The sequence below is a fragment of the Drosophila gunungcola genome (genome assembly GCF_025200985.1).
Source record: "Drosophila gunungcola strain Sukarami chromosome X unlocalized genomic scaffold, Dgunungcola_SK_2 000032F, whole genome shotgun sequence".
Lineage (NCBI taxonomy): Eukaryota > Metazoa > Arthropoda > Insecta > Diptera > Drosophilidae > Drosophila > Drosophila gunungcola.
In genome coordinates this window covers 306885-334532 of record NW_026453186.1, presented here as the reverse complement: position 1 = coordinate 334532, position 27648 = coordinate 306885, and the positions used below count along the sequence as shown (strand labels likewise).

Here is a 27648-nt window from a genome sequence, read left to right as displayed (position 1 = left end):
TTATTATACACGGGTACCGAATATTTAACTTGCGAACGAGCAGCTTTTGTGACTTTTGTATCGGCGAATATAAATTTTAATGCCCCTGATGTTTTTAAACTGACTTGCTAGATTTTTCTATATGCAAGTTTTTGGCTGAAAAATAGATTTATTTAATCTCTAACCAAATCTTACTAAAGATAGAAACTTAGAGAAACAAAATGTCGAATTTATGTACTAATCAATCTAACTCATCAAAAAATAACGAAACAAATAAGATTCCCTGCTATGTATGAATAATTTTATATAAATCTAAAGTTTTATATAAAAAGTAAATACAATTATTATAGGAACACTTTGAATTTGAGTCTTTTTCTATATCATTGCCAAATATAATTAGGTATATTTTGCTTTTGAAAAATTTCTATGTTTTGTATTTGAAAAGTACTTTGGAGCTACAAAAGTTCGTTTTAGAAAGACAAATGTGTTTGAAATTGGATTTTGAGTGAGAGAAACTTCAACTTTGGGAAGTTCTAGTTGAAGTTGGACTGTGTGAGGTTGGGGATAGAGTCGTTTGGTGGTAGGGGCAGTGGCTGGGGCCAAACTGGTTTGCGTTGCAGTTTGCATGCCACATCCAATTGGTGGCGTATTTGGGTCGCAGTTGGCGGCTCTCCGCTGCAGTCGGCAAATTGCAGGCGTTGGCCAATTACGAGCACATATACGTTTCAATTGATTTCTAATTAACCATTTGCATAGCTGCGTGCCAGTGTCCATGTGTGAATGTTCTCACGTGTGCACTTGATCTGCTTCGGTTCCCCATGTCCCATGTTGCCCATGTCGCCCATGTCGCCCATGTTGCCCATGTTGCCCAAGTTTGCAATGTGCCTCATGTGGCATTCAATCAGGTGTAAGGGTGTCGGCTTTTTCTATTTAGCCATATCTATTTAGCCATTTGTAGGTCAAGCGGCGTCTTGCCAGCGTCTTTGTTCGCCCAGTGTGGGCAGCGAGCGAATGATGAGTTGCCATTGATATCAAGTATATGGGTTGTAGGTACATTGCCTGTACTGAAAGAAAGCATTATCCGAAATGATAATCGATTCGACCTCAATTACCACTATAGAAAAGACTTGGTTTGTTACAACGAATACTTGGGGGTGCTCGGGTTTTCACTTCAATTTTGAGTTTTCAGAAAAACCTCTGCATTTCTGTTTTTTTATGCTCCAGATTTGGCAGAATAAATTAACATTAAAAATTACGCACCTTTTTTTAATGCTTTTGTGGTGGTGCTTACTAAATGTTGGTATATCTGCGAGCAAAATATATTTTTTCTTATGGAAATAAGAATCGATTTTACATACACATATTTCTAAAAATGAGAACTTGAGTATATATAGCCTTAAAGATAAAATAAAGTAACTAGCAAGAACAAACATAATTACAAACTTATGATCATATACATAAATACCCTCTGCCAGAGTATAAAAAGTGGTACTCTTCCCATCAAATTTTGCTGCCCCCGCCTATGGTCTTTCTTGGGGATTACTAAACGCCGCCGCAGATCAGACAAACGCCCATATGCGAGTCAATTAGTGCATGTAGGCGCAGAAATTAATTTGTTCGCCGCCAAATGTGACAGAGTCAGCTAAAAAAAAAAAAACAAATAAAAATACAGAGAAAAACCCATTCTCATGAGCAGAAATTAACCAAGCCGAAATAAAGAGGGCTGAACTGCAAATCAATTATAAACAACAGAGATAATTCAAAGCCTAAATTGCTCAGGCTATTTGAGAAGCTCAACCAATTGAATACTCTTTATCCAAGGAGTCTATTTAAATAATGGACCCTAATTGGTCTTGGCTGCCTTTGAGCTTAATATTATACGAACATAATGGGCTAACAGCTGAGAAATATTAAAAAAATATTTAAATTTTAATTTACAATTATAACTTTGATGTTTTTTTATGGAGCAAATCTGTTTATTTAATGGAACCTACCCCGATCAGAAGGTTTTGGAACTAGGCCAGCTAATAATCAATAATAACACTTTCACTTACGTCTTTCATTTTATGTTTTTAAAAGTAACTTATTTATCTTAGGAAAGAAACTTAATGTATGAATAAAATTTACGTCTCAGCTTTTCAGTTTTCTAAGTTAATAATGGCTTCATTCCTAAAGTAAAATCGTTTTTCTTATCACGAAATTGGATTCAAACAGGCTATAAATGTTTCCTGTTGCAATCAGACGGAGTTTGATGAACTTCTGACCAGGTATTTGAAACCATTATGGCAGCAGTTTTTTTGAAGTTCCTGCCTGTGTCGGGGGGTAAGCCAATCAGGCATAAATGCTGGCCAGCAATTCAATCCCCGCTCATTACAAAACTCCTTAGATAGTGGTGGCTGTCTATTGGCTATTGGCCCGAATGAGTGAGTATCTGTGTGTGGACAACGGAATGTGCTGGCAATTAAAATGAACTCACGCTGGCAACCCTGACAAAAAAACGTGCCGCCGGACGGACGGCTGCAACTTCAACTGCAACTGTGCAAATAGCTCGGCGGCAGTTGCACCGCCGAGCTTGGCGTCGAAATCAAAAGTGAGATAGATCGACCAGCCTTTGAGCCCCCAAAGCCACTTACACCAAAAGCGCGCGCATTGATTAAGTTTTGATTTTAAGCACTGGAGCAGAACTGTGCAAACTGAGTAAACTTAGTCGATCAGAGAGCCAAGACACTTGCGCACGCGCAGCAAATTTGTAACGTTCGAGCCTGATGTGTGTGCTTTGGGACCCGAAACGAGCTGCGAAGTGAAAAACACTTTACAAACTGACAAGTGAAAATCAAATCGTACTGGGGATGCCCTTCCACGAGGCCAAGAAACAGGTATAACATCTTAAGCTGGTTTTAAACGATGCATCAGATGTCTCTATCAGCAGCTGATTCATCGTTTACAACCTGAAATCTTAACAATACTCGTTACTCGAAGAGGGGTAAGGATAACGCGTTCTTAATTATCCCAAACCAAATATAAATATAAGATTACATTAAGAGATGAAACCTAAAACATAATATAAGATGTGAAACATTAAAATGGTTTTTTAGCTTCAAAAGGAGAATACGTTCAGAAAAAAATCTAAGCTCTTTTAAGGGATTTATTAATCATTCTTAATCAAATTTAAAAAGAATTACTTCTCTTAAATTAAAAAAATCTGTAAGGGCATTAGTAGTTCGTTATGCTACTTGTTTTTGTCTCTTGCTCTTCTTAAACATTTTAATTTAGGCACTTTGCAATTTAATTTCATAACAAAGTCATAACTTGATCGGGCAACGTTGGATGGCCTGTGTTTATTCATTGTTTCGATTGTTTATCTAATTGCTAATTTGATCGACATGACAATGATCAGTCGGCTAGATGATTGCTCGTATCTTAAGTCCCCGCCCCGTGGCCAACTCACCGCCGATCAATCAATGCCATCAATCATGCATGAGCGAGTCAACGTTAGAGAGAGAGTAGATTGACAGGCCTTTGACATGGGAGAAGGAGGGGTAAATGGCCACCACGTATACGCCTATTGAACGCACTCAAATTACACTAGTTCGCAAACTTGGCCACTTTAGCAAGCACTTTCAAAGAATCCCTTTTTGAACAAGAACCAACTTAGCAGCAAAGCCTGATTATAAGTTCTACAAATCTGAATTCATAATAACCAACGCAGATAATTTTCTATACAAAAAGAAAAATATTACATTGCAAATATTAAATTGGATCCCATTACCAAAAAAAGGTCGTAAGCATTGCTTTAATCATTTGTTTTACGAAAACTATTTATAAAAATTTGAACCATTTAAACAGAAAAGCACTGAATATGGTTATTACAATCTGAATTCTGAATAAGCAGTCTACCAAAAGATTTTTAAATGCAAATTTGCAAATATAACATCTTATTCTATTATTATTACTTACTTACTTTAAAATCCGAATCTGGAATTGAGTTTGAAAGATAATTTTGGAATTAAAAATATTCCAAAAAAAATTAACGTTTATAACTAGTTAAATAACAGTCAAACTATAAAAAATATTTAGAAATCTTAAATCTAATTGATTTTTCTAGCTGATTTGATAAATATTTGGAAAATTGTTTGGCCCTCTTTTTCTATTGAAATTCAATCTTTAGAAAAGTTTTTAAAAAAAATATACTCAGTATGGTTTTACGGTTCAGCGATCTCAAGTGCCAAATATATTTTTTGTAACATGGTGTTAAGGTGGTAAGTACCCGGCCTTAACTAGCTCAGAGTAAACTGTTTCCATCCCAACTCCATTTCATTTTATCGGTTCGCCAATTGAAGCTGCCTGCTGGCCACGCAATTATCACGCAATTTGCATTATGAAGTTGGCGCCTGCCAACTGAGCCACTTGAAATGTCTTAAGATGGGCTATTCAGTGGCCACTGTTTCATCGATTCCAGCAGGCACCACTCGAACCTGTCATCGTATTCTTGTCCTGTCGGTCCGTTTGCTCGAAACTTTGGCCCAACATTATTGGTTTGTTTTGCGTCAGCTTAGGAAACTCAATTTGGTCAGAAAAGTTAATTAATTTAGCTTTAGCCTTATTCAAAAGTGAGTAATCGAACGAAGAGGTTTGCCAGTCCGGGCTATCAATCCCCCGATTAGTATTCCACAAAATTCATATATATATATATATAGTTTAGGGTACAAAGTTTAGATGAAACCAAAACACTTTCCACCTCGAACGTTATGTAATTAGGGGGCGGGGAAATAAATGGCGATGATGCCGGACATATATGATATATGATTTACTGCCCACATTTAGACGACGTTTTACGATTTTTCCAATCCGCCTATGGCAACCAATTGATTGAGAACCGGTGATAGAACGGTGAGCATTTGACAATTTATTGCAGTATAACAAAGATAAAAAATAAATAAAATTTAAAACCTCATCTAGAGACAATAACACTTTCATTTTGACACACATACAAATTGGTTAATTAAAAATGCCACTTGAATTTCGATACCCATTCCGCTAAGTGCTCAAGCACGTCCCACAACAAGTTGGTAGTGATTCAAACTCGGCGAGCAAGAAAGTTCTCCAAAAAACCAAAAGGCTTGGCTGCCTGGGGGCTCTATTTTTAGTGCGATTTTCGGTATGCTCGCAAAACACACTCGTAGATCCATTCGAGTATTTTCATAGCTCATTGTTTTGCGTTGCTCAATATTCGCGTGACAAAGCAAAATACGCTGTCAGATGTTTCACACATGTTGGCGACCAAAAAAGATGAAAGCGAAACAGGCGCAACCGATGTAGTACATAATGGCCAAATCAATTCCGAACCCAGCCTGGTGTATCGGCCAAAAGTGCAAGTGTTGTTTCGCAAAATACCCGAACAAAGATGATATTTTGCAGGCAGTTAAATTCTATTCTATTCTAATAAGTAAAATCGGACACGCGGTTGACAGCATTTGATGAGGTTTCGCCACTTAGAAGTAATGAAAATTAAAAAACCATGGTAATTCGATCAAGTGAATCGGCAAAACGTGGGTATTTAATAATTCATACAGCTAGATTCAATTCACAAGCAAATTACTCATGTAGAAATGTATCTATTCCGTGTGAATATGTCTGTGTCCTGTGTCAGTGAACTCCGGCACTGGCATTTGACCCTATTACATACAGGAACTGCGGTGGCCATTATAATTCCCTTCATGCCAAATCGAGAGGGGGCACATTTAAAGGAGACCTGTACAGTAAGGAAAGCAATACCCCAGGTAACCCAGGCGGTCTTTGAAAACATGCTGGAACCCCCTAATTATCCACAATACGGAAAAAATATATAAAAATAGATTCCTAAATGACATTGCAAATAGACAAACAAAAATCAGTGCAGCGGACTTGACTTCAAATCGCCTGTGGACGAAAAAGGGAAAAAGAGAGTGGGTTGTGGTTAATCAGCTTTTGAGTTGCGCTGATAAAAAACAAATTTCAAGTGGCCGGAGCGATTGCACATTCAATGTTCTGGGTATATAACACAAGATATACCTATTTTATTAATAGGACAAAGGGCATATTTGACTGCTGTGTGAATAAGTAATAAGTAGTAATCAAAGTGATTCTGTGCTTGCATACGAGGCAAGCTCACGAATTTAAATTAGACTGATAATTGTATTCCAGCAATTATATTCTTAGCTTATCATAGTTGGTTTTGTAAAAAGAGTTAATCAAATAATTTGTGTCATAATCATTTCATCTACTTTTCTTAATATTAACTTTTAAAGAATACTTAAACATTTTTTATTTTAATCTTTCCCTATTCTACTTCACTTTACAATATGTATGTCCAATATAATGCTGGGAAAATAAGATGGACTGACTCTTAAGATGGGTTGTGCAAGCAAAGTTTCTTTTTTCAAATTGAGGCCATGCAATGATAGTCCAAATTTATTGTTAATTGCACACATATTATAAAGCATAAGTTCAACGATCTGTGGCTAGGAATTGCAAGGTCGAAACACTTTTTAGCGTTCTTACGTGCTTCTTTGCGGAGGGTCAGGAAACTTTCGCTACGCACTACGAGGCGGGTTGATAAGACGAGAAGATAGATAAGCAGGCATGAAGGCATGGGAAACGTTTTTCTGAAGTGTGCTGTTAAATATACAGCTGCGATCAAAATAATAGTAGAACCGCCCTTTCTTACATTTTTATCGGGTTTGTTGTGATTAAACAAAATCGATCTATTGAGAGTGATTAGCCTAACGCGGCAAGTTAAAAAACGTATGATCACAACAAATGCTTCACAAAATCTTAATCCTACATCATTTCATACATAATTTTAGTTGTGGAAAAAGAATCCTAAATTTATTCAAAGTTACTTGTTTGTTTAATATTTTAGGCTTATTATTTATTAATTATTTTTGTAATTTTTTTGTACTCAAGTGTCAAGTGATGTATTTTTTAGAGTGTCTTAAATAAACATGAAATCGAAAAATAAGTATCATTAAGTCTTGTGGCATTTTTTTGTTATTCATAAAAATATCCTTTTATAATCGTTTAGGACTTACATGGCTCAACTTAAATGTATGATTCTTTAAAAACAATGAGATATGCTAAACTCAATCAATTGTTTAAGCATCTAACCTTGACTTATAATGATTATTATTTATGCCTTGCTACTGCCCCTAGCTGTTTTGTTTACGGCCTGAGAAAGAGAAGAAAACCTTTTATCGATTCGCGGTTCGGTGAGTGATGTCATGGGAAATATGTAGACAGATAAAGCAAAGAGCACTGCGTAGAAGGGGAGTCAACCAACTGCCTACTAAAACTAAAAGGAAGCAAAGCTCTGGATGGCACGACAAGGTCAAGTGGCAATTGCGTGCCAAATGATGCAACCAAAGTCAAAGGGTTTCCAACTTATGGAATCTTTGTTGTTACAAGCCCTTCAATCTGCCACTCACAGCTGGTCGTAAGAGTATTCTAACTGTTTAGTCTATAAATAATTTGCAATCTAATTTTTCAAAACAAAGAAATGGAATCGGACAAGCTGTTGTCCAAGTCCCTTAATTTATGTAATCTCCAGTCAAAACAAATGTCGTAAACATTGGACTAAAGAGGACATTGGACTCATACCCACATCATCCGAGGAGCTTGCTTAGGAGGTCCTTCAGCAAAGAGCGTCCTGTTGTCAGTTCTCAGTGCTCTTCTGTTCTGTGTTCTGTTCTGTTGTTGCTGGCAGGCCGCCAAAGGGTCATCAGCACCGCGAGCGTATAATGGCTTAAGTGTGTGGTGCGCCATTCCCCAGGTGGGGTGGCGAAGGTGGCGGAGGTGCATATGTCCCAGTGGGTGGTGCTTATCCACCGGTGGGCATAAGGACGAAAGGACACTTTGCTGCACCGCTGGCAGCTGTTTCCCGTGTGCGTGGGTCGCTGCACTCAAGACACCTGCAATTCATTTGGCATATTTAGTTCAACAACCCAGAAGTTGGCCTGTGCCGTGCGCCTTTTGTGCTCCGAGTTCCTTCAGTCTGAGTGTGTGCGACTTCCCATCCGTATTAGATGGCCAGTTCCACGGACGGGATGTCCAGTCTCCGGTCTACCTTTATCCCCATACATCCATTCGACTTTAAATACCAGAAGGAAGCAGTCAAACTGTCAACTACTGGCGAATACTTTTTCATCGCATCCTTCCGGCTGTCTAGGCTCAAAAAGCAACACATAAAACCAACAAACGAAGACGACATTCACTTGGCTCTGTTTGTTTTATTTGAATTTCATGCTTCTGACATTAAGTTTTCATTTGTCGCGATTTCTTTTTGTTTTTAATATTCTAAGGACAAAGTCAATGACAATCGGAAATATTATTTCTCTCGCTGCTGGCGTTTCGTTCGTTTATTTTCTTTTCATTTCGCTCTTTCGGTTAGCTTTTGCTGGCTGCCATTTAAAAGTCAACAATTTAAGTGAGATGTTCTGACAAAATGCCGAAAGACCATCGTCGAGAAATCCGCAGATGGAGTGGCGGTCGGTCCACAGCAATCAGCATTGGGATGCTCTTCATAATGATAGCACATGCTCGGCAAATGAATTCGCAGATGTCGATTCTGGCAAATAAGCCTCTAGTGCCCAATACCGCTTTTGGAAGACCTGCATTCGACGATTAAATTATATGATTTTACTTACTTTATACCCTTTATACTCTATTACTCTTAAAAAATGTAGTTAATTGTCATTTGTTGTTGCAGCCAAAAAACAATCATTATATGAAAAGGTTTTGCAAATCATATATAATTATAAAGTAAAGGGTAAGCGGAAGTCGTTGCAATTTATTCAAATTCGCCCCTATAAAGTATGCATATTAATGATCAGTATTAACAACGGATTCGCTGTTTGTCTGTATGAGCGAAAGCAATTTAGAAATTATAAACATATCATTCTTGATCAACGTTAACAGCCGAGTTGATCTAAACATGACCTCTTGTATTTTCCATCTGTATGAAAATTGAGTTCTCAAGAACCATTTAAACCAGAGAAATACTATCAATTTTGTTTACGAATTTGAGCGCTAAACAAGGAACATTAGATTTAGCACAACTTGTTCATAAACCCCATGTTTTTATACCTCTTAGAAAATAATATTTATTAATACCTTCATAAGCTTTACGTAATTTGATTATTTTAAAGCACTTCTCACCACAATACGGTGTTTATTAATTTTATAAAAATTTGGATCTAAATAAAATGTTACATTATAGGCTTACTGTAAAGCCAAAAAAAAACAACTAATTATTAACATGTTACTTTAAATAGGTTTTAAATTGCTATTGCCAATAATGAGATACAAACGGTAAAATACGATGTTTCATTGTTATCTTTACAAAACCTGTCTTTTTAAACATAAGTTAATGTAGACACCTTTGACTAAGACTAGGTCAAGAAGGTAATAAACTAAACGTTTTTTAACGGTTTGTCATATTCCTGATTGGCAAAAACGTTAAGGAAAGGTAACAGAGTAAATAGCATTTGAAAAAACTTGTCTGTACCTTCTCCAATAAATAAATTTGAAATAGAAATCTGTAGGTGAATTTCCTCCATAAGTTTATAAGTCAATGGAAGCATTCCATCCGTAAATATTACCTTAGCGGGCGCATTGAATTAGCCCTTTTCTATTGTCGTTTTTCTTTTTGTTTTAACGCGAAATAGCAAATATTTAATATTCATAATGGTCGCCCGTTGACCCAGCTAAACTCCGGGTTTCTGGTGGTCTGGGTAATTGTGGATTGTGGATTTGTGATTCGGTTACCGTTTTTCTTTGCGTGCCCTGCATTAGCGAGTGGCCAAGGTTTTGCTCTTATGAAACACCCCATAAGTTGCAGCTAATAGCATAGATTACTAATAATCAGTTTGCGTTTTGATGGCCGATGCCATTGCGTCACACTAGCTGGCCCCACCTGCGTCTTGGCGGGATCAGAAAATTACAGTTGTTTGCAATTGTCGTCTCTATAATCGTTTAGCGATTATAAATGACCGGGCTCAGAGGGGAATAGAGGGAAATTATCTCATTTCTATAGATACTCGTATATATGGCAGCATTAAAGTTTTCAACAGATGCTTCTCTGTGGATGCCCTGATCACCAAGATCATGCAACTTCCGGTATCAATTTAAGACGACGTGCATGCTGAAGCTCAGAAAAGCTGGGTCGACTGAAATCGAATTTTTTAAATTTGAAAAGCGTATTCGTTAATGGTTTTTTGCCCACTTTGTCAACCTCTTAATATAAGAATCTAAAAATTTATCGTTTTCGTACCTTTTAAAAATATGGACTATTTTTATTCTTATGGGTAAGAATAGTCCTGAAACAGAGCAGCGGCTGAGGCCGACACCAACAGTGTAGAACCGCTGACGGCACACACACACTGACAAGTTCGCCGTTCAAATTACTCACACAAATAAGTGCGAGCATAGTATAGTATGTGTGCCGACCGCTGGTGTAGAACTAAAGATAGTAGTGAATCATAATTTTGAGAGAATTTTCTATAGTTTAATCCTAATTCTTTAACAGTTGTATGCATTTGGCTTATTTATTTATTAGTTTATTTTAGTTATATATATGTTAAAAGACAATTGACGAAGATTTTGGGTAATTCAGGGTCGCTTACTCGATTTTTCTTTGCCACTTTCGGTGGGATTTTGGTCAGAACAAGGACAGCATAGTGTGATTGACAGGCAAGAGGGCACTCTGTGACCACTCAACTGGTCTATTGCTTGTCTGTCCGGATGCGCAACTGTCTAACTGTCATTCACCAACAGCTCTTGTCTCCATTAGATATATTGTATTAAAATTTAAATAGAAGGCGATCGCAGTTTTAAGGTAAACTGAAATCTTAGAGACTCGCTACAGACTTTCACTAAAATAACTTTTAAATGGGAAATCAGATAGAACCTATTATGTTTAAGCGGTGGTTCGTAATACATTTATATTTATAAATTCGGGTTTTTCATTAATAATGAGTCTATAATTCAAGGGACGATTACCAATTGTAGGGTAAGAAATTTATGTTATTAATGGTGACCAAATGCTTTCATATTCATTAGATTTTTAATTGTAGTTTACCAGACGGCTTATTTAAAGCTGATTTAAAAAAAAAAACTTTCCTTGAATATTGTACTGAGTGATAGGTAATGAGTATCCGGGCTTACTACAAATATATCTTAGTTGCAACAATATATTTTTTAATGGAATATATCTTTTTTTGATGGGTTGGTCGTAGAAAATCTTTAAATCTGCAGATGTATACACTTAGTAGTCCCCATCCGCACATTTTGAGTCTGAACATGGCAACGGGATGCATTTACGCACGATTAACCCGCTGGAGCTCCAGATCGACAAGCGTTCAATCATCTAGCAGTTCGAGAGTGTGTTAAAAATAAACGTTTTTATTGATTTTATTTTGTGCGATGGCCTTTCGGGGTAATTTGCATCGTGCCCTTGCCTTGCTTTTGTGCCACCGTCACCTCATCCACTTCATCCTGCCATCGTCGTTCATTCATTGCGGATGCGAAGCCACGTTCGAGCCAGCCAAGCGATTCGTCGTCTGTCCTAGGTACATATTTTACATATGCTCAATGCGTTTCTTCATATCTCGCGCTTTGTGCTGTGCTGTGCTGTGCGTTTAATTAGACGCAAAAATGCAATAAAAATCACGGCAAATCGAGGAATTCGTAGAAAATCCCTCAAATAAAAATCCGAATTCGATCCAAACCGGCGCACGTTACTTGCCGACACTGGAAACAAATTATGCAGCTATTTATTGCGGTTAATAAAGGTATTGAATTCTTAAAAACTTTTAAAGCTTGATGGAAAGTGGCTGCCCCTAACAGATTCCCTAGAATTAAACATCAAAATGAAAATAAATTAAACAAAAAAATTAACTTTATAAATGTAAATTTTAATTCTAACAATAAAAATAATATTAGAAATAAATAAATTTTATAAACTAACTTTTAAATTAAATAATTTCTATAATCTTATTTACATATTGATCAAGAGTTGTTAATACATATACAAAAATAAAAATAGGTTAATTTTCTCCATTTCTCCAATTTCTCCATTACTTATCCTCTATCGTTCCAACTGCAAAACCGCGTGGAGAATATGGAATAAATAAGGTTAGTGGGGGTGGGCGGGTATTGGATCAGCTGGCAGTGCATTGCACTGCATTCACAAAGCCAAGTGGCCGTGTAAACAGAGGTGTCGAGCCCACAGAAAGGCGGAACCAACCTGGGCCTTCAGAAGAAGATAAGACCGACCAATCCTCCTTCCCTTATTTCACCGCCCGTCTGAAAACAGTCAAACTTCCGTAACCTAAACCAACAAGAAAAAAAAATTTTCTTAAATTTAAAAAAAAACATAGTTTTTGGTAAATTTTTGATTTGACACGAATTAATATATCATTTTAAATGATCGAGTATATATATATATTACATTTAAATTGTATTGTTTTTCTTTTAAGATATATTTATATGTTTTTTTACGGTTTACTGTGAGGTTCTAAACTTGCACTTTAACTTGAACTTGAACTTGACTGAAATTTGAATTAGAAATGTGTACCAAGTAAGGTTCAAGTTATAGAAGTTTAACTGTACCTCTTTGTCTGATAACAAACCAAGATGGTAGTTGGATTGCCGTTGAGGCCAACGAAGTCTGACGATGAATTTATTACCGTTTCGTGTACTGTAGATACAATAATATCTAAATAAATAACGCGCTCTTAAGCTTATTTTATATGAATCTATTTACCTAGACCATTATCTGAGTGCAAAGTATAATGCATTTTCAATTGTTATCGTATTAAGGTGTGTGCTGGCTCAGTTTTTCCCCAGACAGCAATGAAAAGTCATTCTGACATCGTGGGGAGAACACAGGAAAATGATATTAAACCTTATATGAATACAAAAGGTGACGAATAAAATACGTTTCAAAGGATAAAGTTAAAATAAACACTACCATAGGGACCTATTCTTTAATTAGTCGAAGGTTTCATCCACATTTCCGTACACAAAGTGCATCAGCACGTCAAGCGGCTTTTGCCTCGTTTATCGAATGCCTTTCATGATGGAATTCGAAATTCGCGCACATGCTAATAAAAGTGCTAAAGCCCAACAAATGACAATGGAATTGGGTGGTCTTTGGAAAGAGAAGGGGCAGGCTCACATATACGAGTTCTTTGGCGAGACACCAAATTTCATGTGGCGCCAATTTCCACCCTCCTAAAAGCCCGCATGTCGCAGCCTGTATTCAATTTTCTGATTTTGGAGGGTCAGCTAAACTAATTTTGTTGCAAAACCCCGAACATGACGGCCTACTTAAATGGCAATAACAAGAAAATAAACCTAATAAATGGCAGGACCAAGGAACATTTTAGATGCAGATAACACTAGTTAACCAAACCATTGATATAAAATGAAGCTTACGCTATTTAAAAAGTTTTTTTATGATAGAAATTTATCTTATAAAGGTATTTTAAATCCTATTTAATTTTAAGGTAATATTAAAATTTAAGTTAAGTTTACATACGCAAATGCATTTCAAAATAGCCAAAAAAATCAATTTTTTTAAACTTCCATGTTTATAATATCCATATCAAAAGCAATCATTTCCATATCCATATTGGTTTGGAGGTGGTTTGTACTTTTTTTCAGATTTTTTTTTGTTAGATTATCTTTAGAACAGTAAAAGTCTCTAATCTAAATGATTAAAATAATTTTTTTGACTAGAGTAAGTATTAATTTCTACCAAAGAAAAGGATTTATACTAATTTGGAAAATGACAAGTATTGTTTGATCAATTTACTTATTTGTACTTTGTTAACTAGTGTAATAAGTTATTTGGTAAAGTGGATAGCAAAAATGTGCACCGGATCCACTAATTTTAGGATTTTGTCTTTCCCACTTTGCTGGGCAAAAAAGGGGAAAATTGGACTTGGTGACCTACAGTGGACGTGGACCTGCACAGCACATACAAATATAATTCGTTTTTGGACCGGCTTCGCTACACAGATGGATGGCCAGAGAGAAAAACTTTGTTGTCTATCAAAATATTTTAGTTGGAAACTGTGGTCTAATACAATTTTCTTTTCCCTTTGGCAACAGCGAACAGTAGCTGAGTGGAAAAACGTATTTGTGTACCACATGGTGAATGAGTGAGCTTTGGCAGCCTAATTGTAGCTGATAGATGGGTTTTTGTAATAATCTGTAAATTTGCAGGTGATCGATCCATTTTATCAAGGAATGTCGTACATGTTTCTGGTTTAGAATCCGCATTGTAAACATAATAATAATATTGCAATATATTTTAGTTCTGTCTCACATCATTTATTTTTGTGTCAACAACTGGAATGCTACAATTAAAATACAATTAATTTAATTTAATTTATAAATTAGAATTTAAGTTTTTTAGTCGTTTATGCAAGGTCGGTTTCGCCCCTCACTTATTTTTCCCAAAGCCAAAACTAAACTATTTATAGAATATGGAAATTCCATAAATTATTTAAATCACTAGGATAATCCCCACCCTTAATTTGCTGCAGTTCCCGGAGTTTTCCTTTTGAAATTATAAATGAATCCGAATCCAATCAGTTTAGTGGGTCGTAAAAACCGTTTGATATGGCCATGTCCATACACACAAGCGTATAGTTTGTGAATTCCCTTTTTTTTTCCTGCTAAATATTCCTGTTTGCGTCATTTGGCTGCTGCTGCTTTTTTTTTTGCATCGGGTTTTCTATAGCTTTTTGCCTTAATTTGTTGCCGGGCGCCAGAAGACGAAAGCGAAAATTGGAAATTGAAATTTGATTGATTATATTGCGAGGAGAGCGACGACGATGAGTTCCAATGATGATGACGACGATTAATGCGGAGCAGCCCATGAAAGTGTTGCAAACCTAATTGCTGTCAATTGCTGGGGCCAGAAAATCAATCGAGAAATCGCGGCAAAAATCACTGCCGTTGCATTTTATCTATCTATCTATCTATCCACCTTGCCCTGTCCACTGGGGTTTTCGCCGATTGCTGATTGACAAGGAACGTAACCTCCCCCCACTTTGGGTTAGGGCCTTTTACTTAACACTGCTGGTGCGGCTGGTCTTGGCAAGAAAACCTCTTTGGACTCTGATCTCCTTGAGGCGATGGGTGCCTGTCAAGCGGAAACAAGAAATAAACACAAGAAATTGTCATGTTTTCGCTACTCGATGGATAAGTGAGTGGATGTGAGGATGGGGGGAGGCTTCACCATTGAATGGATGAGATGGTGATGCCAAGTTTTAACCAGAAGGCGGCCCAGTAGCGCGTGTCTGCTGACTGGCCCTCAATCGATCCCATTGAGCATGGCCAATACATTACGTACCGAACTGGACAAAACGCTCATAACACATATGTATGGAGATTAATTAATTTAGCTGCGACTGAAATGCTGATGGAAATAACATCTCGACTAACGGCCAAACGGCTCCGCGCAATTTATTTAGGACACATAAATACAATTTCCAAAATACGCACGAAATTCCCACTTGACGTGAATTTATAATGACAGCAATTTTTGCGTTGCGTTGCGTTGTGTGTGTGTGTGTGTGCTTTTGGCTTTTTGTTTCGCTGGTCAGTAGTAGAATGTAGTAGTAGTAGTTGGTGGGTCTGGTCTGGTCTGAACCTGCAGTGCGAACCGCTCGTATTTACACTTGCATAACTCAGAAATTCGCTTGAGCACTTGGCGTGCCGCAAATAGAATTTTTTGGACAAGCCCACACACAGCAAAGCACAACAAAACACAACAAAACACAAGACTACACAACGATCGGTAGCGATGGGGTTAAAGCCATTAAGTTGGGGACGAGTATGTGGACGCAAAATTGAAAATATTCACGTCTCATTATATTAATGTCGCTGCGAAAATGCAAATTCGAAATGCGCACATCAAAAATGATTCAAACAGCCCACATAAGCAAACAAACAAGCGGCGCGAGCAAACAAATTGACAGCGAATCAACGAATAAGCCAACTGACTGACTGACTGACTGACTGACTGACTGACTGACTGACTGACTGACTGACTGAATGGCTGACTGACTCACTGACTGGCTGACAAACTGCTGCCACACAAACAAAAGAAACATCCATGTTGACGTCTAATTGTCGAGGGTTCGTCGGAGCAACTGTTCAAACACGAGGCTCTACAAGATCTGCTGGATGATTGCTCAACTGGTCTCGGGACACATAAGGAGTTCAGATCAATTTGCACAGTTCGTTGCCATCAAGTGGCTTTGCCAATATCTGGGCAGGATCAGTGAAAGAATTAAAGCTAGCGCTTTGGACGGCTAGAAAGAAGGATCAATGGGTGAAGATGCATTGATGGTTAGTCCTCTAAAACGATTATTATGTTCATAATTTCTAAGAAAGCTTAGGAATATAGACTAATACAGCTTAACTTCTCAGTTTAAACCAGTGCCTCTAGTTCAGGGGTGCTCTAGTAAAAAATTAGATAATTTAATGAAGTAGTTAACTTGGTAAAGGTAAAGTTTCAATTTCAAAATATATTGTTTTTGCAGATCACCCCGTAGCATTATTCCTAAAAAGGATTGTTCTGGGTTTTAAAATTTAGGGTATATTTACATATATATTTATACCTTAAGTTACTTTTTAAAATTTAGTAAATCGAACCAAACATAATCTTGCTGGGCAGATTGTTCTAAAAAAATTTTGGATTCGATCATTTTAGTTATATTATAAAGGTTATAAAAAAGATATAAGAAACTAAGCAATATGAAAAAATACATATTTATTAGGTTCAAACATTTCATTAATTTTGTTTGTTTCAATTTTCAATAACTTCTTGAACTCTGTAAACCGAAATAGATTTATTTGTTATCTATTATAATTAATATGTATTCAAGTTAAATCAAATCATAATCTTTCGTTTTTTTTTTTCTGGGTGACAATGGAGATTTATGATATGGAATGAACTTATGATTAGGAGAATTTTGGCGACACCTTATTTCTGTGATCATCAGTGAAAAAGCTAACATTGTACACTGTTGATTTTTGGGGCTACTGTTGCTGCTGCACGGCGATGGTGTGGCAATATTCCACGATGTCTATAAATGTTTTCATGCCTAATTGATTTAACGTCTCGGGCATAGCCGAATATAGACATCGATCCGATGGCAGCGGCCAAATATTCCACGCTGCACTCGTTAAAGCCGGCTAATTACGGATTTTATTTTCAAAATGAATTTGTGCATAATATTTTAATGAATTTAACGGATTGCCGCATACAAATCGCAATTAATCTGCCAGTGAAAGACCGTTGTCAGCAAACATTTTCAGTTCTGGTCATTCTCGGCGTATTTTCGCCTTGTCAAGTGCGTGGGCCAGCGGGCCACTGGCTGGTGGGAAATTTTGCTGAGCTGAACACACTGAACATTGATTGATTTCACGCCAGCTCTTCTGCTTGCTTATTTTTAGCGGATATTTTCAGCTAATGGGAAATGTTATTTTAAACGATTCCGCCGTGGCGTGGGTCTTCACTCGACGGTCGATACTGATGCTGTTCGACGGTGGACATTTTCCCCTCCATTGGTTGCGTGTCATGCACAAACACCCATTTCCCATTTCCTATTTCCCATTTCCCATTTTACATTTTCCATTTTCCAAAGCCGCCCCACTGACATGCAGCGCCAGCGCGATTTCAAGGTGACCTAATACCGCTTACGCTGCGGACAGGAAGTGCCTTATAAAATCACGATACATAGTTTACGCAATTTAATATTGGGTTTGACAGTTTGCTTTACTTTGAAAATGTATGTGCAAACTTAAAAATGCGATATATAATATATATATGCAACATTTTTTTTTTCTGAAAACTGGTTAAAGTATTACAAATACTTTTTTTCATAGAATCTTATTTTAACGCATTCTTCAAAGAAAATATTCGAGAAGCTTAAAAGGGGGCCCCAAAATATGATAAGCTTTAGTTTATCCATTACTAAAAAATCCAACCATTTTGTCAACAAACATCCAAAATTATACTTTTCAACCAGCACCAAAATTAGCTAAAAAAGTTGACTGAAAAGATAAACCTGTTGCATATAAAAAAAAAATGAGAAAAGGCCAAATAAATATTTGCAAATAGCTAAAGAAATAAAAAAATAAATATAAAAAAAAAAAAAGTTGAAGACAACTAGTACAAGAGTTGCGATTTTAAACCCATTAAGATTGAGATCGGAAATTTAAATAATCCTTTCAAATTGCGTGCCAACTTTATAGAAAAACCATGTAAAAATTTTTCTTCTTTTTTGTTCTGGGCCATGTTTATGCAAATTGCAATGATCTAATTTATAGATTATAAAAGACAGCTTTAGTAATATGATCTTCTACCTCCTCTACTTGCAGCCCCTGAACTTGGCGGCCCCAATCCCTTTGGCAGGCGTCGGAAGGCGGAGCCGCTCGGCAGCGGCTGCTGCGGCGGCGCCACCACATGGACCATGCCGTGAAGGCGACCCGCGGCCGCCCGCTCAACACGCTGCGCTTCGAGAACGACGAGCTGGAATGCCTCTACCAGCGGTACACGCTCAAGCTGCAGCGCTTCTCGGTGCTGGGCGTGGTGGCCCTCGTCTTTGTCCTTTGCGGCGTAATGGCGGCCCTGTCGCTGGCCTTCAATAATGCGGCCACCTTTCACGTAAGTATAGTACTGTCCGTTTGGTGGTCGAAAAGGGACCAGTTTATACATACATATGTACATTGGTGTAGCAAAAGTTGTTTGATGCTGCGTTCAAAATAATTGCAGTTTTATAGCTCATGGTAAATTAAATAATATATTCAAATATGCAAAAAATAATTCTATACATTTTTTTCATTTTTAATTTTAAATTTTTGTATACAAAAAAAGTGCAGTGAATGAGGATTTATGGTTATTTTCTTAAAATGTCATACAAGTATTTACTATCACTATTTTAGGAAGTGGTTTTATATGATTTATTAACACATGTTAAAACATGTTGGTTTTGAATAACAGTTTATGTTTTAAGCCGATTCAGGCCCACTTGAAACAATGTCAGTTTTTAACACACATCTACACGTCGGTAAGAACATTTGACTAAAATTTGGAAGCTTTAGTTTTGTGGGTTTGGTTTCTGCAAGAATTTCTTTTTAATAAAGAGAAGATTTTATAGAATATAACGAAGAAAGTGTATCACTTTTGCTGAGGATCAACCGCTGATTATATATATATATTACCATACATATTTCTCCGGAACAAAGGGCTAAAAAAATTCATTGCACATTTAAGCAGACCGTATATATTAATTAACTTATTGTTTAAGAGTGGTTTAAGGTTTAAGTGTGCCATAGTAAGGGATCTCCATAACAACCTACTATTTTGTTTAGTTCTGGGAAAATTTACAAAATTTACTTTAACTAACACCTGATTTTCAATCGGTAATTAATGCGTTTGATTTGCTCCCTCCAATCACCCTCAGAACATCTTCAATGCGATCGTGTGCGGCCTGTTCGCGGTGGTGCTGGTGCTGCTGCAGTGCTCCGTGATCAAGGACCACCACCTGCCCACGTTGTGCTACGGGATCCTGCTCTTCACGGCCAGCATCTGCGTGGTGTCGATGCCGACGCTGGGCAGCATGTTCCCGGTGGACACCAAGGAGGTGATGGCCGAGGGCGTCTGGCAGATCGTGTTCGTGGTCTTCCTCGCCTACGCCATGATGCCGCTGCAGATCTGGGAGGCGGTGGCCTTTGGCATCGCACTGCCCTCGGTGCACATCAGCCTGACGGTCTACAAGATATTCACGGATGCGCTGCGCTACTTGGAGTACAACCAGCTGATCGCCAACATAGTCATCTTCATTGGCGTCAATGTCGCCGGTCTGGTGGTGAACATCATGATGGAGCGCGCCCAGCGACGCACTTTCCTCGATACGCGCAACTGCATCGCCTCGCGGCTGGAGATCCAGGATGAGAACGAGAAGCTGGAGCGTCTGTTGCTGTCGGTGCTGCCGCAGCACGTGGCCATGCAGATGAAGAACGACATCCTGTCTCCGGTGGCCGGCCAGTTCCACCGCATCTACATCCAGAAGCACGAGAACGTCAGCATCCTGTTCGCGGACATCGTCGGCTTCACGGTCCTCTCCTCGCAGTGTAGCGCCCAGGAGCTGGTCCGCCTGCTCAACGAGCTCTTTGGACGCTTCGACCAGCTGGCCCACGTAAGTCGGCTCATCCGGAATGATATATAGTGATATAGTGCAACACGGAAATCCTAACTGCAGTTTTGACTTTAGGCTCTAAATGGACTAGTCAATACTAGTTTAAACTTACTTTTTATACCCTTGCAGAGGGTATTATAATTTCAGTCAGAAGTTTGCAACGCAGTGAAGGAGACGTTTCCGATCCTATAAAGTATATATATTCTTGATCAGCATCACTAGTAGAGTCGATCTAGCCATGTCCGTCTGTCCGTCTGTCCGTCCGTCTGTCCGTCCGTCTGTCCGTCTGTCCGTCCGTTTATATGCAAACTAGTCTCTCAGTTTTAAAGCTATCTGCATGAAACTTTCCCAAAAGTTGTCTTTCTATTGCAGGTAGTATATAAGTCGGAACGAGCCGGATCGGACGACTATAGCATATAGCTCCCATAGGAACAATCGGAAAAATAAATGAAAAAAAATTATAACTTTGCTGTTTTTAATTTTTTTTTTTAGTTCTTCGAGATATAGTAATGGATAAATATTTCAGAATTACGTTTTAAATTTCATCAAAATCGGACGACTATAGCATATAGCTCCCATAGGAACAATCATAAAAGTAAATAAAAAAAAATTATAACTTTGGTGTTTTTAAATTTTTCTATAAGTTCTTCGACATATAGTAATGGATAAATATTTCAGAATTACGGTTAAAATTTCATCAAAATAGGACGACTATATCATAATAAAATTATATAAAATAACTACCTAATAATGAGCTGCAAATCATCATTGCTTCAATGTTTTTAGACATATACGCAAGCAAATCATAATTTTAATGTTTTCAAAAATATTTAATTCTTGCAACAGCTGCAAGGGTATATAAACTTCGGCTTGCCGAAGTTTGCTTCCTTTCTTGTTTTTTATCCTTTTTGGCCTAGCTCACTTTTGAGTATTAAAGCAACTTAAGATTTGATTGACAACTTGATAACTAGCAGCTATATCTCTTAAGGGGGAAGTCTGCTAGGCCAAGAGAAAAAACAGGAAGATTTTCCCAAGTTTTTTCCTAATAAAATACGACTTGTCCATCAAATTAAACTTAACCGTCGTCTTTATTATATATAACTTGTAATACAAGTCTAAATACTATATTTTTGGAATAGCTGTATTGGCATACAAGCTTCAGCTTTCCTAAGTGTGCTTCCTTTCTTGTTTTTATAAAAAGTTATGTCTAAAGAAAAATTTAAATTGTCCTTTCGTATATGGCGAATGAGTACTCAAAATCTTTAAGTCGCTATAATATCTAAACGCGAGTTTTGTCAGAAAAACTCAAAAGAGGTTTGAACTAGTTTTGATAAGTAGTTTCAGAATTTGAAGTTGCACTAAGAATTTTTGTCTTTACTTGTCGAGTTTTATTAACCCGTATAGTAATTCTTATATAAAAGCTTTTAGATATAGGCTTCATATTTTAATTATTTTTGCTAATGGTAAAGTGAAAAAAACACCTTATTAATTTTATTATGAGGCAAGTTTTATTAAGACCACATCTCAATTTGTATGATTTATGGCCATAGTGGCCAGATTTAAGAATGGTCTTGTAAGTTTTATTAAAATCTGAAAATTATAACATATGAAATTCATTGAAACTATTTGACTACTTTACATATATGTACTTATATTTATCTTTTTCATTTAGGACAACCACTGTTTGCGTATAAAAATCCTGGGAGACTGTTATTATTGTGTTTCTGGATTACCCGAACCGCGAAAGGATCACGCCAAATGCGCTGTGGAAATGGGACTCGATATGATCGACGCCATTGCGTGAGTATCTGTTTAATAATAATAATAATGATGAAATATGATCCACAGGTCTTAAAACTATATGCACAACAACTTGGGTCATGCCTTAAGTTCTTTGATAATTAAGTAAAATAATTCCATTGTCTTCCGATTCTGATAAGAGAATACTTGAACATTTTTTAAAAAAATTATTTAAAATAATTATCACAAATAAATTGATGACACAACAAAGTCATAGCTTCCGTTTGTAAGACAAGTTGATTATCAGAATTTGATTTAATTGCGGTGAATTAATTGTTTCTTAAATGTGCGCTTAATTTGTAAAATTAAGTACTTAGATTAATTGCTTATTAGATAATTATGTAACCGTTGATGGTCTTCTCTATCCATTTAATTATTGAGCAATAAATCAAAAAATTATTTTATATAATTATCACATATAAATTGATGGCAAAACAAAGTCATAATCAATTTGATTTAATTGCGGTGAATTAATTGTTTCTTAAACGTTTGCTTCATTTGTAAAATTAAGAAATACTGAAAGCCTACCTTTTCGTATCTCTCTCTTAGGTTAATTGCTCATTAGATAATTTTGTAGCCGTTAATGGTCTTCTCTATCTAATGAATTAAGTCATTTTCACATTTCACCATATTGCCGTTGCATTGACTGTAATTGAAATCTAATTAGCTCGTCCAATTCTTCCTCGTTCCCAGCACCGTGGTGGAGGCCACCGACGTCATCCTGAACATGCGCGTGGGCATCCACACGGGCCGGGTGTTGTGCGGTGTGCTGGGCCTCCGCAAGTGGCAGTTCGACGTGTGGTCGAACGATGTGACCCTGGCCAACCACATGGAGTCGGGCGGGGAGCCCGGCCGGGTGCACGTCACCCGCGCCACCCTGGACTCCCTCTCCGGCGAATACGAGGTGGAGGCTGGCCACGGCGACGAACGCTCCTCGTATCTGCGCGACCACGGCGTGGATACGTTCTTCATCGTGCCGCCGCCACATCGCCGCAAGGTAAGTACACATTCAGTACACATGGATTATTTATCATTGTATAAAAAATCACACATTGGAGTTTCTTTCTAGAACGTATATAGTCTCTTAATGATATCTAATTTGTATCAAGTTATTACAGCATTTAGCAAAAGCAATGAAATAGCAATGTGCAATAGTTGTTCAATTTATTTCAAACTATGTAATTGAAGGGTCTATTATAAAAAAAAATAATAAATTCCCCAACGTCAAAAAAAAAACTTTAAATTATGGTTTTCTGCAGATCTAATATCTTCACTTATAGGTTTTGTCAAAATTAAAAAAAAAATGTTTAAAATCCTATTTAAATGCTGTGATAACTTGGTAAATAAAGGAAAAGAAAAATATACGTTTCAGAAAGAATCACAAATGTATTCATCGCTTATGTATTAAAGATCAAAGAGTTATAAAAATGTGAATTTAATTATTTGAATCCCTTGGTAGAAATATAAATAAAAAAGTAGATTGTGGTAAAACTTTATTTACTAATATTTTGGGGGTAACATAATTCAGTAGTCATCAACTATGTTTCAACAAAAACGTTTAGTTAAATCTAGAAACCCGATGTTATGTTTGAAAATAGACTTAACAAATGGGAAATTTAAGGGTTATAATTTTTTAACTTTGGTTTATGTTAACAGATTTATATGAAATTGTATTTAAAACAAGAAAAGAAGCGAACTTCCAGATATAATAAAAATAAAATATTCTATTAAACGACATTGAAACTATGTCGATTTTCTGCTAATTAACCGACTATTAATATATTTTAAATAGTATACGTACAAATTGAAAAACAGCTTAACTATATATTTTTATACCCTTGCAGATGGTATTATAATTTCAGTCAGAAGTTTGCAACGCAGTGAAGGAGACGTTTCCGACCCTATAAAGTATATATATTCTTGATCAGCATCACTAGTAGAGTCGATCTAGCCATGTCCGTCTGTCCGTCCGTCTGTCCGTCTGTCCGTCCGTTTATATGCAAACTAGTCTCTCAGTTTTTAGCTATCTGCATGAAACTTTCCCAAAAGTTGTCTTTCTATTGCAGGTAGTATATAAGTCGGAGTGAGCCGGATCGGACGACTATAGCATATAGCTCCCATAGGAACAATCGGAAAAATAAATGAAAAAAAAATTATAGCTTTGCTGTTTTTTAATTTTTTTTTTAGTTCTTCGAGATATAGTAATGGTTAAATAATTCAGAATTACGATTTAAATTTCATCAAAATCGGACGACTATAGCATATAGCTCCCATAGGAACAATCATCTGTTTTTTAATTTTTTTTTAGTTCTTCGAGATATAGTAATGGATAAATATTTCAGAATTACGGTTTATATTTCATCAAAATCGGACGACTATAGCATATAGCTCCCATAGGAACAATCATAAAAGTAAATAAAAAAAAATTATAACTTTGGTGTTTTTAAATTTTTCTATAAGTTCTTCGACATATAGAAATGGATAAATATTTCAGAATTACGGTTAAAATTTCATCAAAATAGGACGACTATATCATATAGCTCCAATAGAAATAATAAAATTATATAAAATACCTACCTTATAATGAGCTGCAAATCATCATTGCTTCAATGTTTTTAGACATATACGCAAGTAAATCATAATTTTAATGTTTTCAAAAATATTTAATTCTTGCAATAGCTGCAAGGGTATATAAACTTCGGCTTGCCGAAGTTTGCTTCCTTTCTTGTTTTTATTTATTTTTTTCCGATTGTGTCTATGGAAGCTATATGGTATCGTCGTCTGATCTTAGTAAAATTAAAATTATGATTTTGAAATATGAAACTTGAAGTTATATATTTTAATTGAGTTAGTTTCATCCAGAAAGCTTTTAAACTGAGAGACGGACAGACAGAGGGAAAGAGAGAGGGACAGACGGAAATGGCTAGATTAAGAATATACTTTGTAGGGTCGGAAATGTCCCTCTCACGGTGTTGCAATCTTTTGACTACATTTATAATACCCTTACAGACGGAATGCAAAATTGCGACAGTAGGAGTCACTTTTTCGAAACGTTTTGCTACTGTTTTGCTTTGGGGCATTAGTCACATGTTTGGATAAATGAATGTCTTGGTGTTTATTATGAACTTGGATTAACTTTACCTTCTGGTTTCTTTTGCAGCCACTGATGCTCAACACGCTGGGCGTGCGATCGGCGATCGGCAGTCGACGGAAGCTCTCGTTCCGGAATGTGTCCAATGTGGTCATGCAGCTGCTGCACACGATCAAGTTCTCCGAGCCCGTGCCGTTCTCCAACATAGCCACCGGATCGTTTCCATCGGCGGCCAGCGCCCTTGGCGGCGGCGTCGGGGGCGGAGTGGGGCCTCGGTGGGGGCGTGGCACGGGGAAGCACCTGCGAGGCGAACGCTGGCAGTGTTCAGGTGTCCGAGAAGGGATTCGCGCAAGGTAAGTGTGCAAAGTGTTTGGTCTTTGGCAAATCAGCACTCAATCAAAGACGATTCGGGAGTTTCAAAGGTGGGACTTTAAAGTTGGAAGTTGCGTGTTCCTGTAGCTCGGTTCTGTTCTGTTCGTATGTCGTAGCTCCAGTTCTGTGCATGTCCGGTTGGTTTTTTCGGGGGTTCGGGTCGGAAAATGAGTGGTGGCGATGTTGTAGATGATGGTAATGATGATAATGATGGTAACGATGGTGGTTTTGAGCTCTGGCTTGGTGTGCTTTTCATTTTCCGTACTGTTACTGTTACTGTTACTACATATTTTTGTATCCGTTGCCCCGGGGATACACAGATCCGATAGATAGTCGCGGGTAGCTTGATGACGGCGAGACTACTCCTTTTCATTTCTTGCTTTGATTTGTTTCCTTTCGTTTTCTTTCAGGATGCGGTAAGTTTGCCTCGCCTATGTCTAAGTATTTCTACCACCAATCGAAACCCGATTCCGTTAACCGATAACATAACCGTAACCGTTTCCTCCTCAGTTGCGCTTTTCCTCGCTCCCCTTAAGTTTTTGATCGGTTCTCGTTTTTCGTTTCTGTACATTGTGGGCTCTTTTGTTTCGTAGTCGCAATTTATCCTATAAACATATATTATATATACAAGATTTATATACTTAGCTTAGAAAAATTCGTCAATTCTTACGCTGTATCTACTAACAATTGTAGTATAACGCATATTGCAAACGATTCGTTTGCATCAATGTTGTGTGTAGTTTGAATGTAGAATTACTTGGTGTCATAAAACTTAAATATATATGTTAATATATTCATCAATTGTGTATCAAATATGCAGTAATATCTACATCAAAACACTTTAAAAGGACTCACTATATATAAACATGTTTGTTAGCTTCCAGTTCTGTAAATTAATATCGAATAGCAGTAAAAATTATGAGGACCTGTTGAATAAATAAATACATTTATTACATAGCATCACATTTTAAAATATATATAAATTTCTTTTGTAATTAATAATTGCGTGAAGTTATCGGTTTTAAACTCGAAAATTTAGGCATAAATCACTAGGTTCCTAAAATAATTTTTGAAGGTGCTCGAAAAATGCCATGAAAAATAGGAAAGTCATCTTTTGTAATGAATTCATTTATTTTCCGATTAAGAACGCTGCATAAAGTATATAAAGTATTTCAAAGCCCTAGTAATTTCTTTAGCATTCCGCATAATGTAGGTTAAACATCAAAAAGGCAATGCTTTCTAACATAAACGGCGATATTTTTAAAGGAATAGATTGCAGATTCCTTAAGATTTTATATTCAAATATTGCTATACTCAACTATTATGTATTAGCGCTTTAAACTGCAGCCAGCCGAATTCTTGAGTTTTGTTGAAACAATGTTGGGTTTTTAGTTTTCACTTGATGCGCCTCTTTTCCTCCTTTTCAATCGTTTATTCTTTACCCTAACTATACTTGCCGTTCTATCTTGCTACTGTTTAATTTACCACTCTAGCTTAAGTAACACTCTTTATTTCGAAAATGTAAATATAAGAACTTACTTGAAAACTGTGTATTGTGTATACTTCTCCGATCCAGGTGATACGTCTGCAAAAGATCTTGCATGCAACACCGCCACCGCATGGCATGAACTATGGCAGCGTCGTCGGAAGTGGCGGCGGCGGCGGTGGTGGTGGCGGTGGTGACGGTAATGGCGGTGGCGGTGTTTCCGGTGGCGGTGGCGGCATTTCCGGCATTGCCGGTGCCGCAAGTGGGGGCAGTGTTCAAGTGACCGTAGGCACAAATCCCAACTCTACAGCGAGTACGATTAGTCGCATTCATAGGCACAATCACAAGAACAATAAAGTGAGCAGAGAGCAGCAGCCAAAAAACATTCTATAAACTTTCGTTACAACCTGCGTTCTATCGTTCGTTCGTTCGTTCGTTCGTTCGTTAATTAAAGGTCTCTCTATAAGAACTGAGTTATCATCTGAGTTTTTGTTTTGTTATTTATTTGTATTTCTCGTATACTCGTAGATGAGAACTTAAATCGCTTATAAAGAGGCCTTCAATTTGTGTTTCGTCCATTCACATTCGTTCAATAACTGTGTTAAGTGTAACTACTTCATAAATGTGCTTTGTTCATTCGTTGTTTTGCTCGAATTTTGTTT

The 27648-nt window shown here is 37.1% G+C and overlaps 1 protein-coding gene across 1 annotated transcript in view; it reads left to right on the top strand.

The window, feature by feature from the left end:
• The window catches only part of LOC128260553 (Ca(2+)/calmodulin-responsive adenylate cyclase), a 47326-nt gene that overhangs the window by 5821 nt on the left and 13857 nt on the right, over window positions 1–27648 (top strand). Inside the window, 8 exon segments of the mRNA XM_052993660.1 lie at window positions 18418–18703; window positions 19503–20237; window positions 21910–22037; window positions 22731–23034; window positions 25198–25400; window positions 25402–25471; window positions 25473–25481; window positions 27077–27343. Of these exon segments, the coding sequence (XP_052849620.1) occupies window positions 18503–18703; window positions 19503–20237; window positions 21910–22037; window positions 22731–23034; window positions 25198–25400; window positions 25402–25471; window positions 25473–25481; window positions 27077–27343 (1917 nt within the window). The 5' untranslated portion in view covers window positions 18418–18502.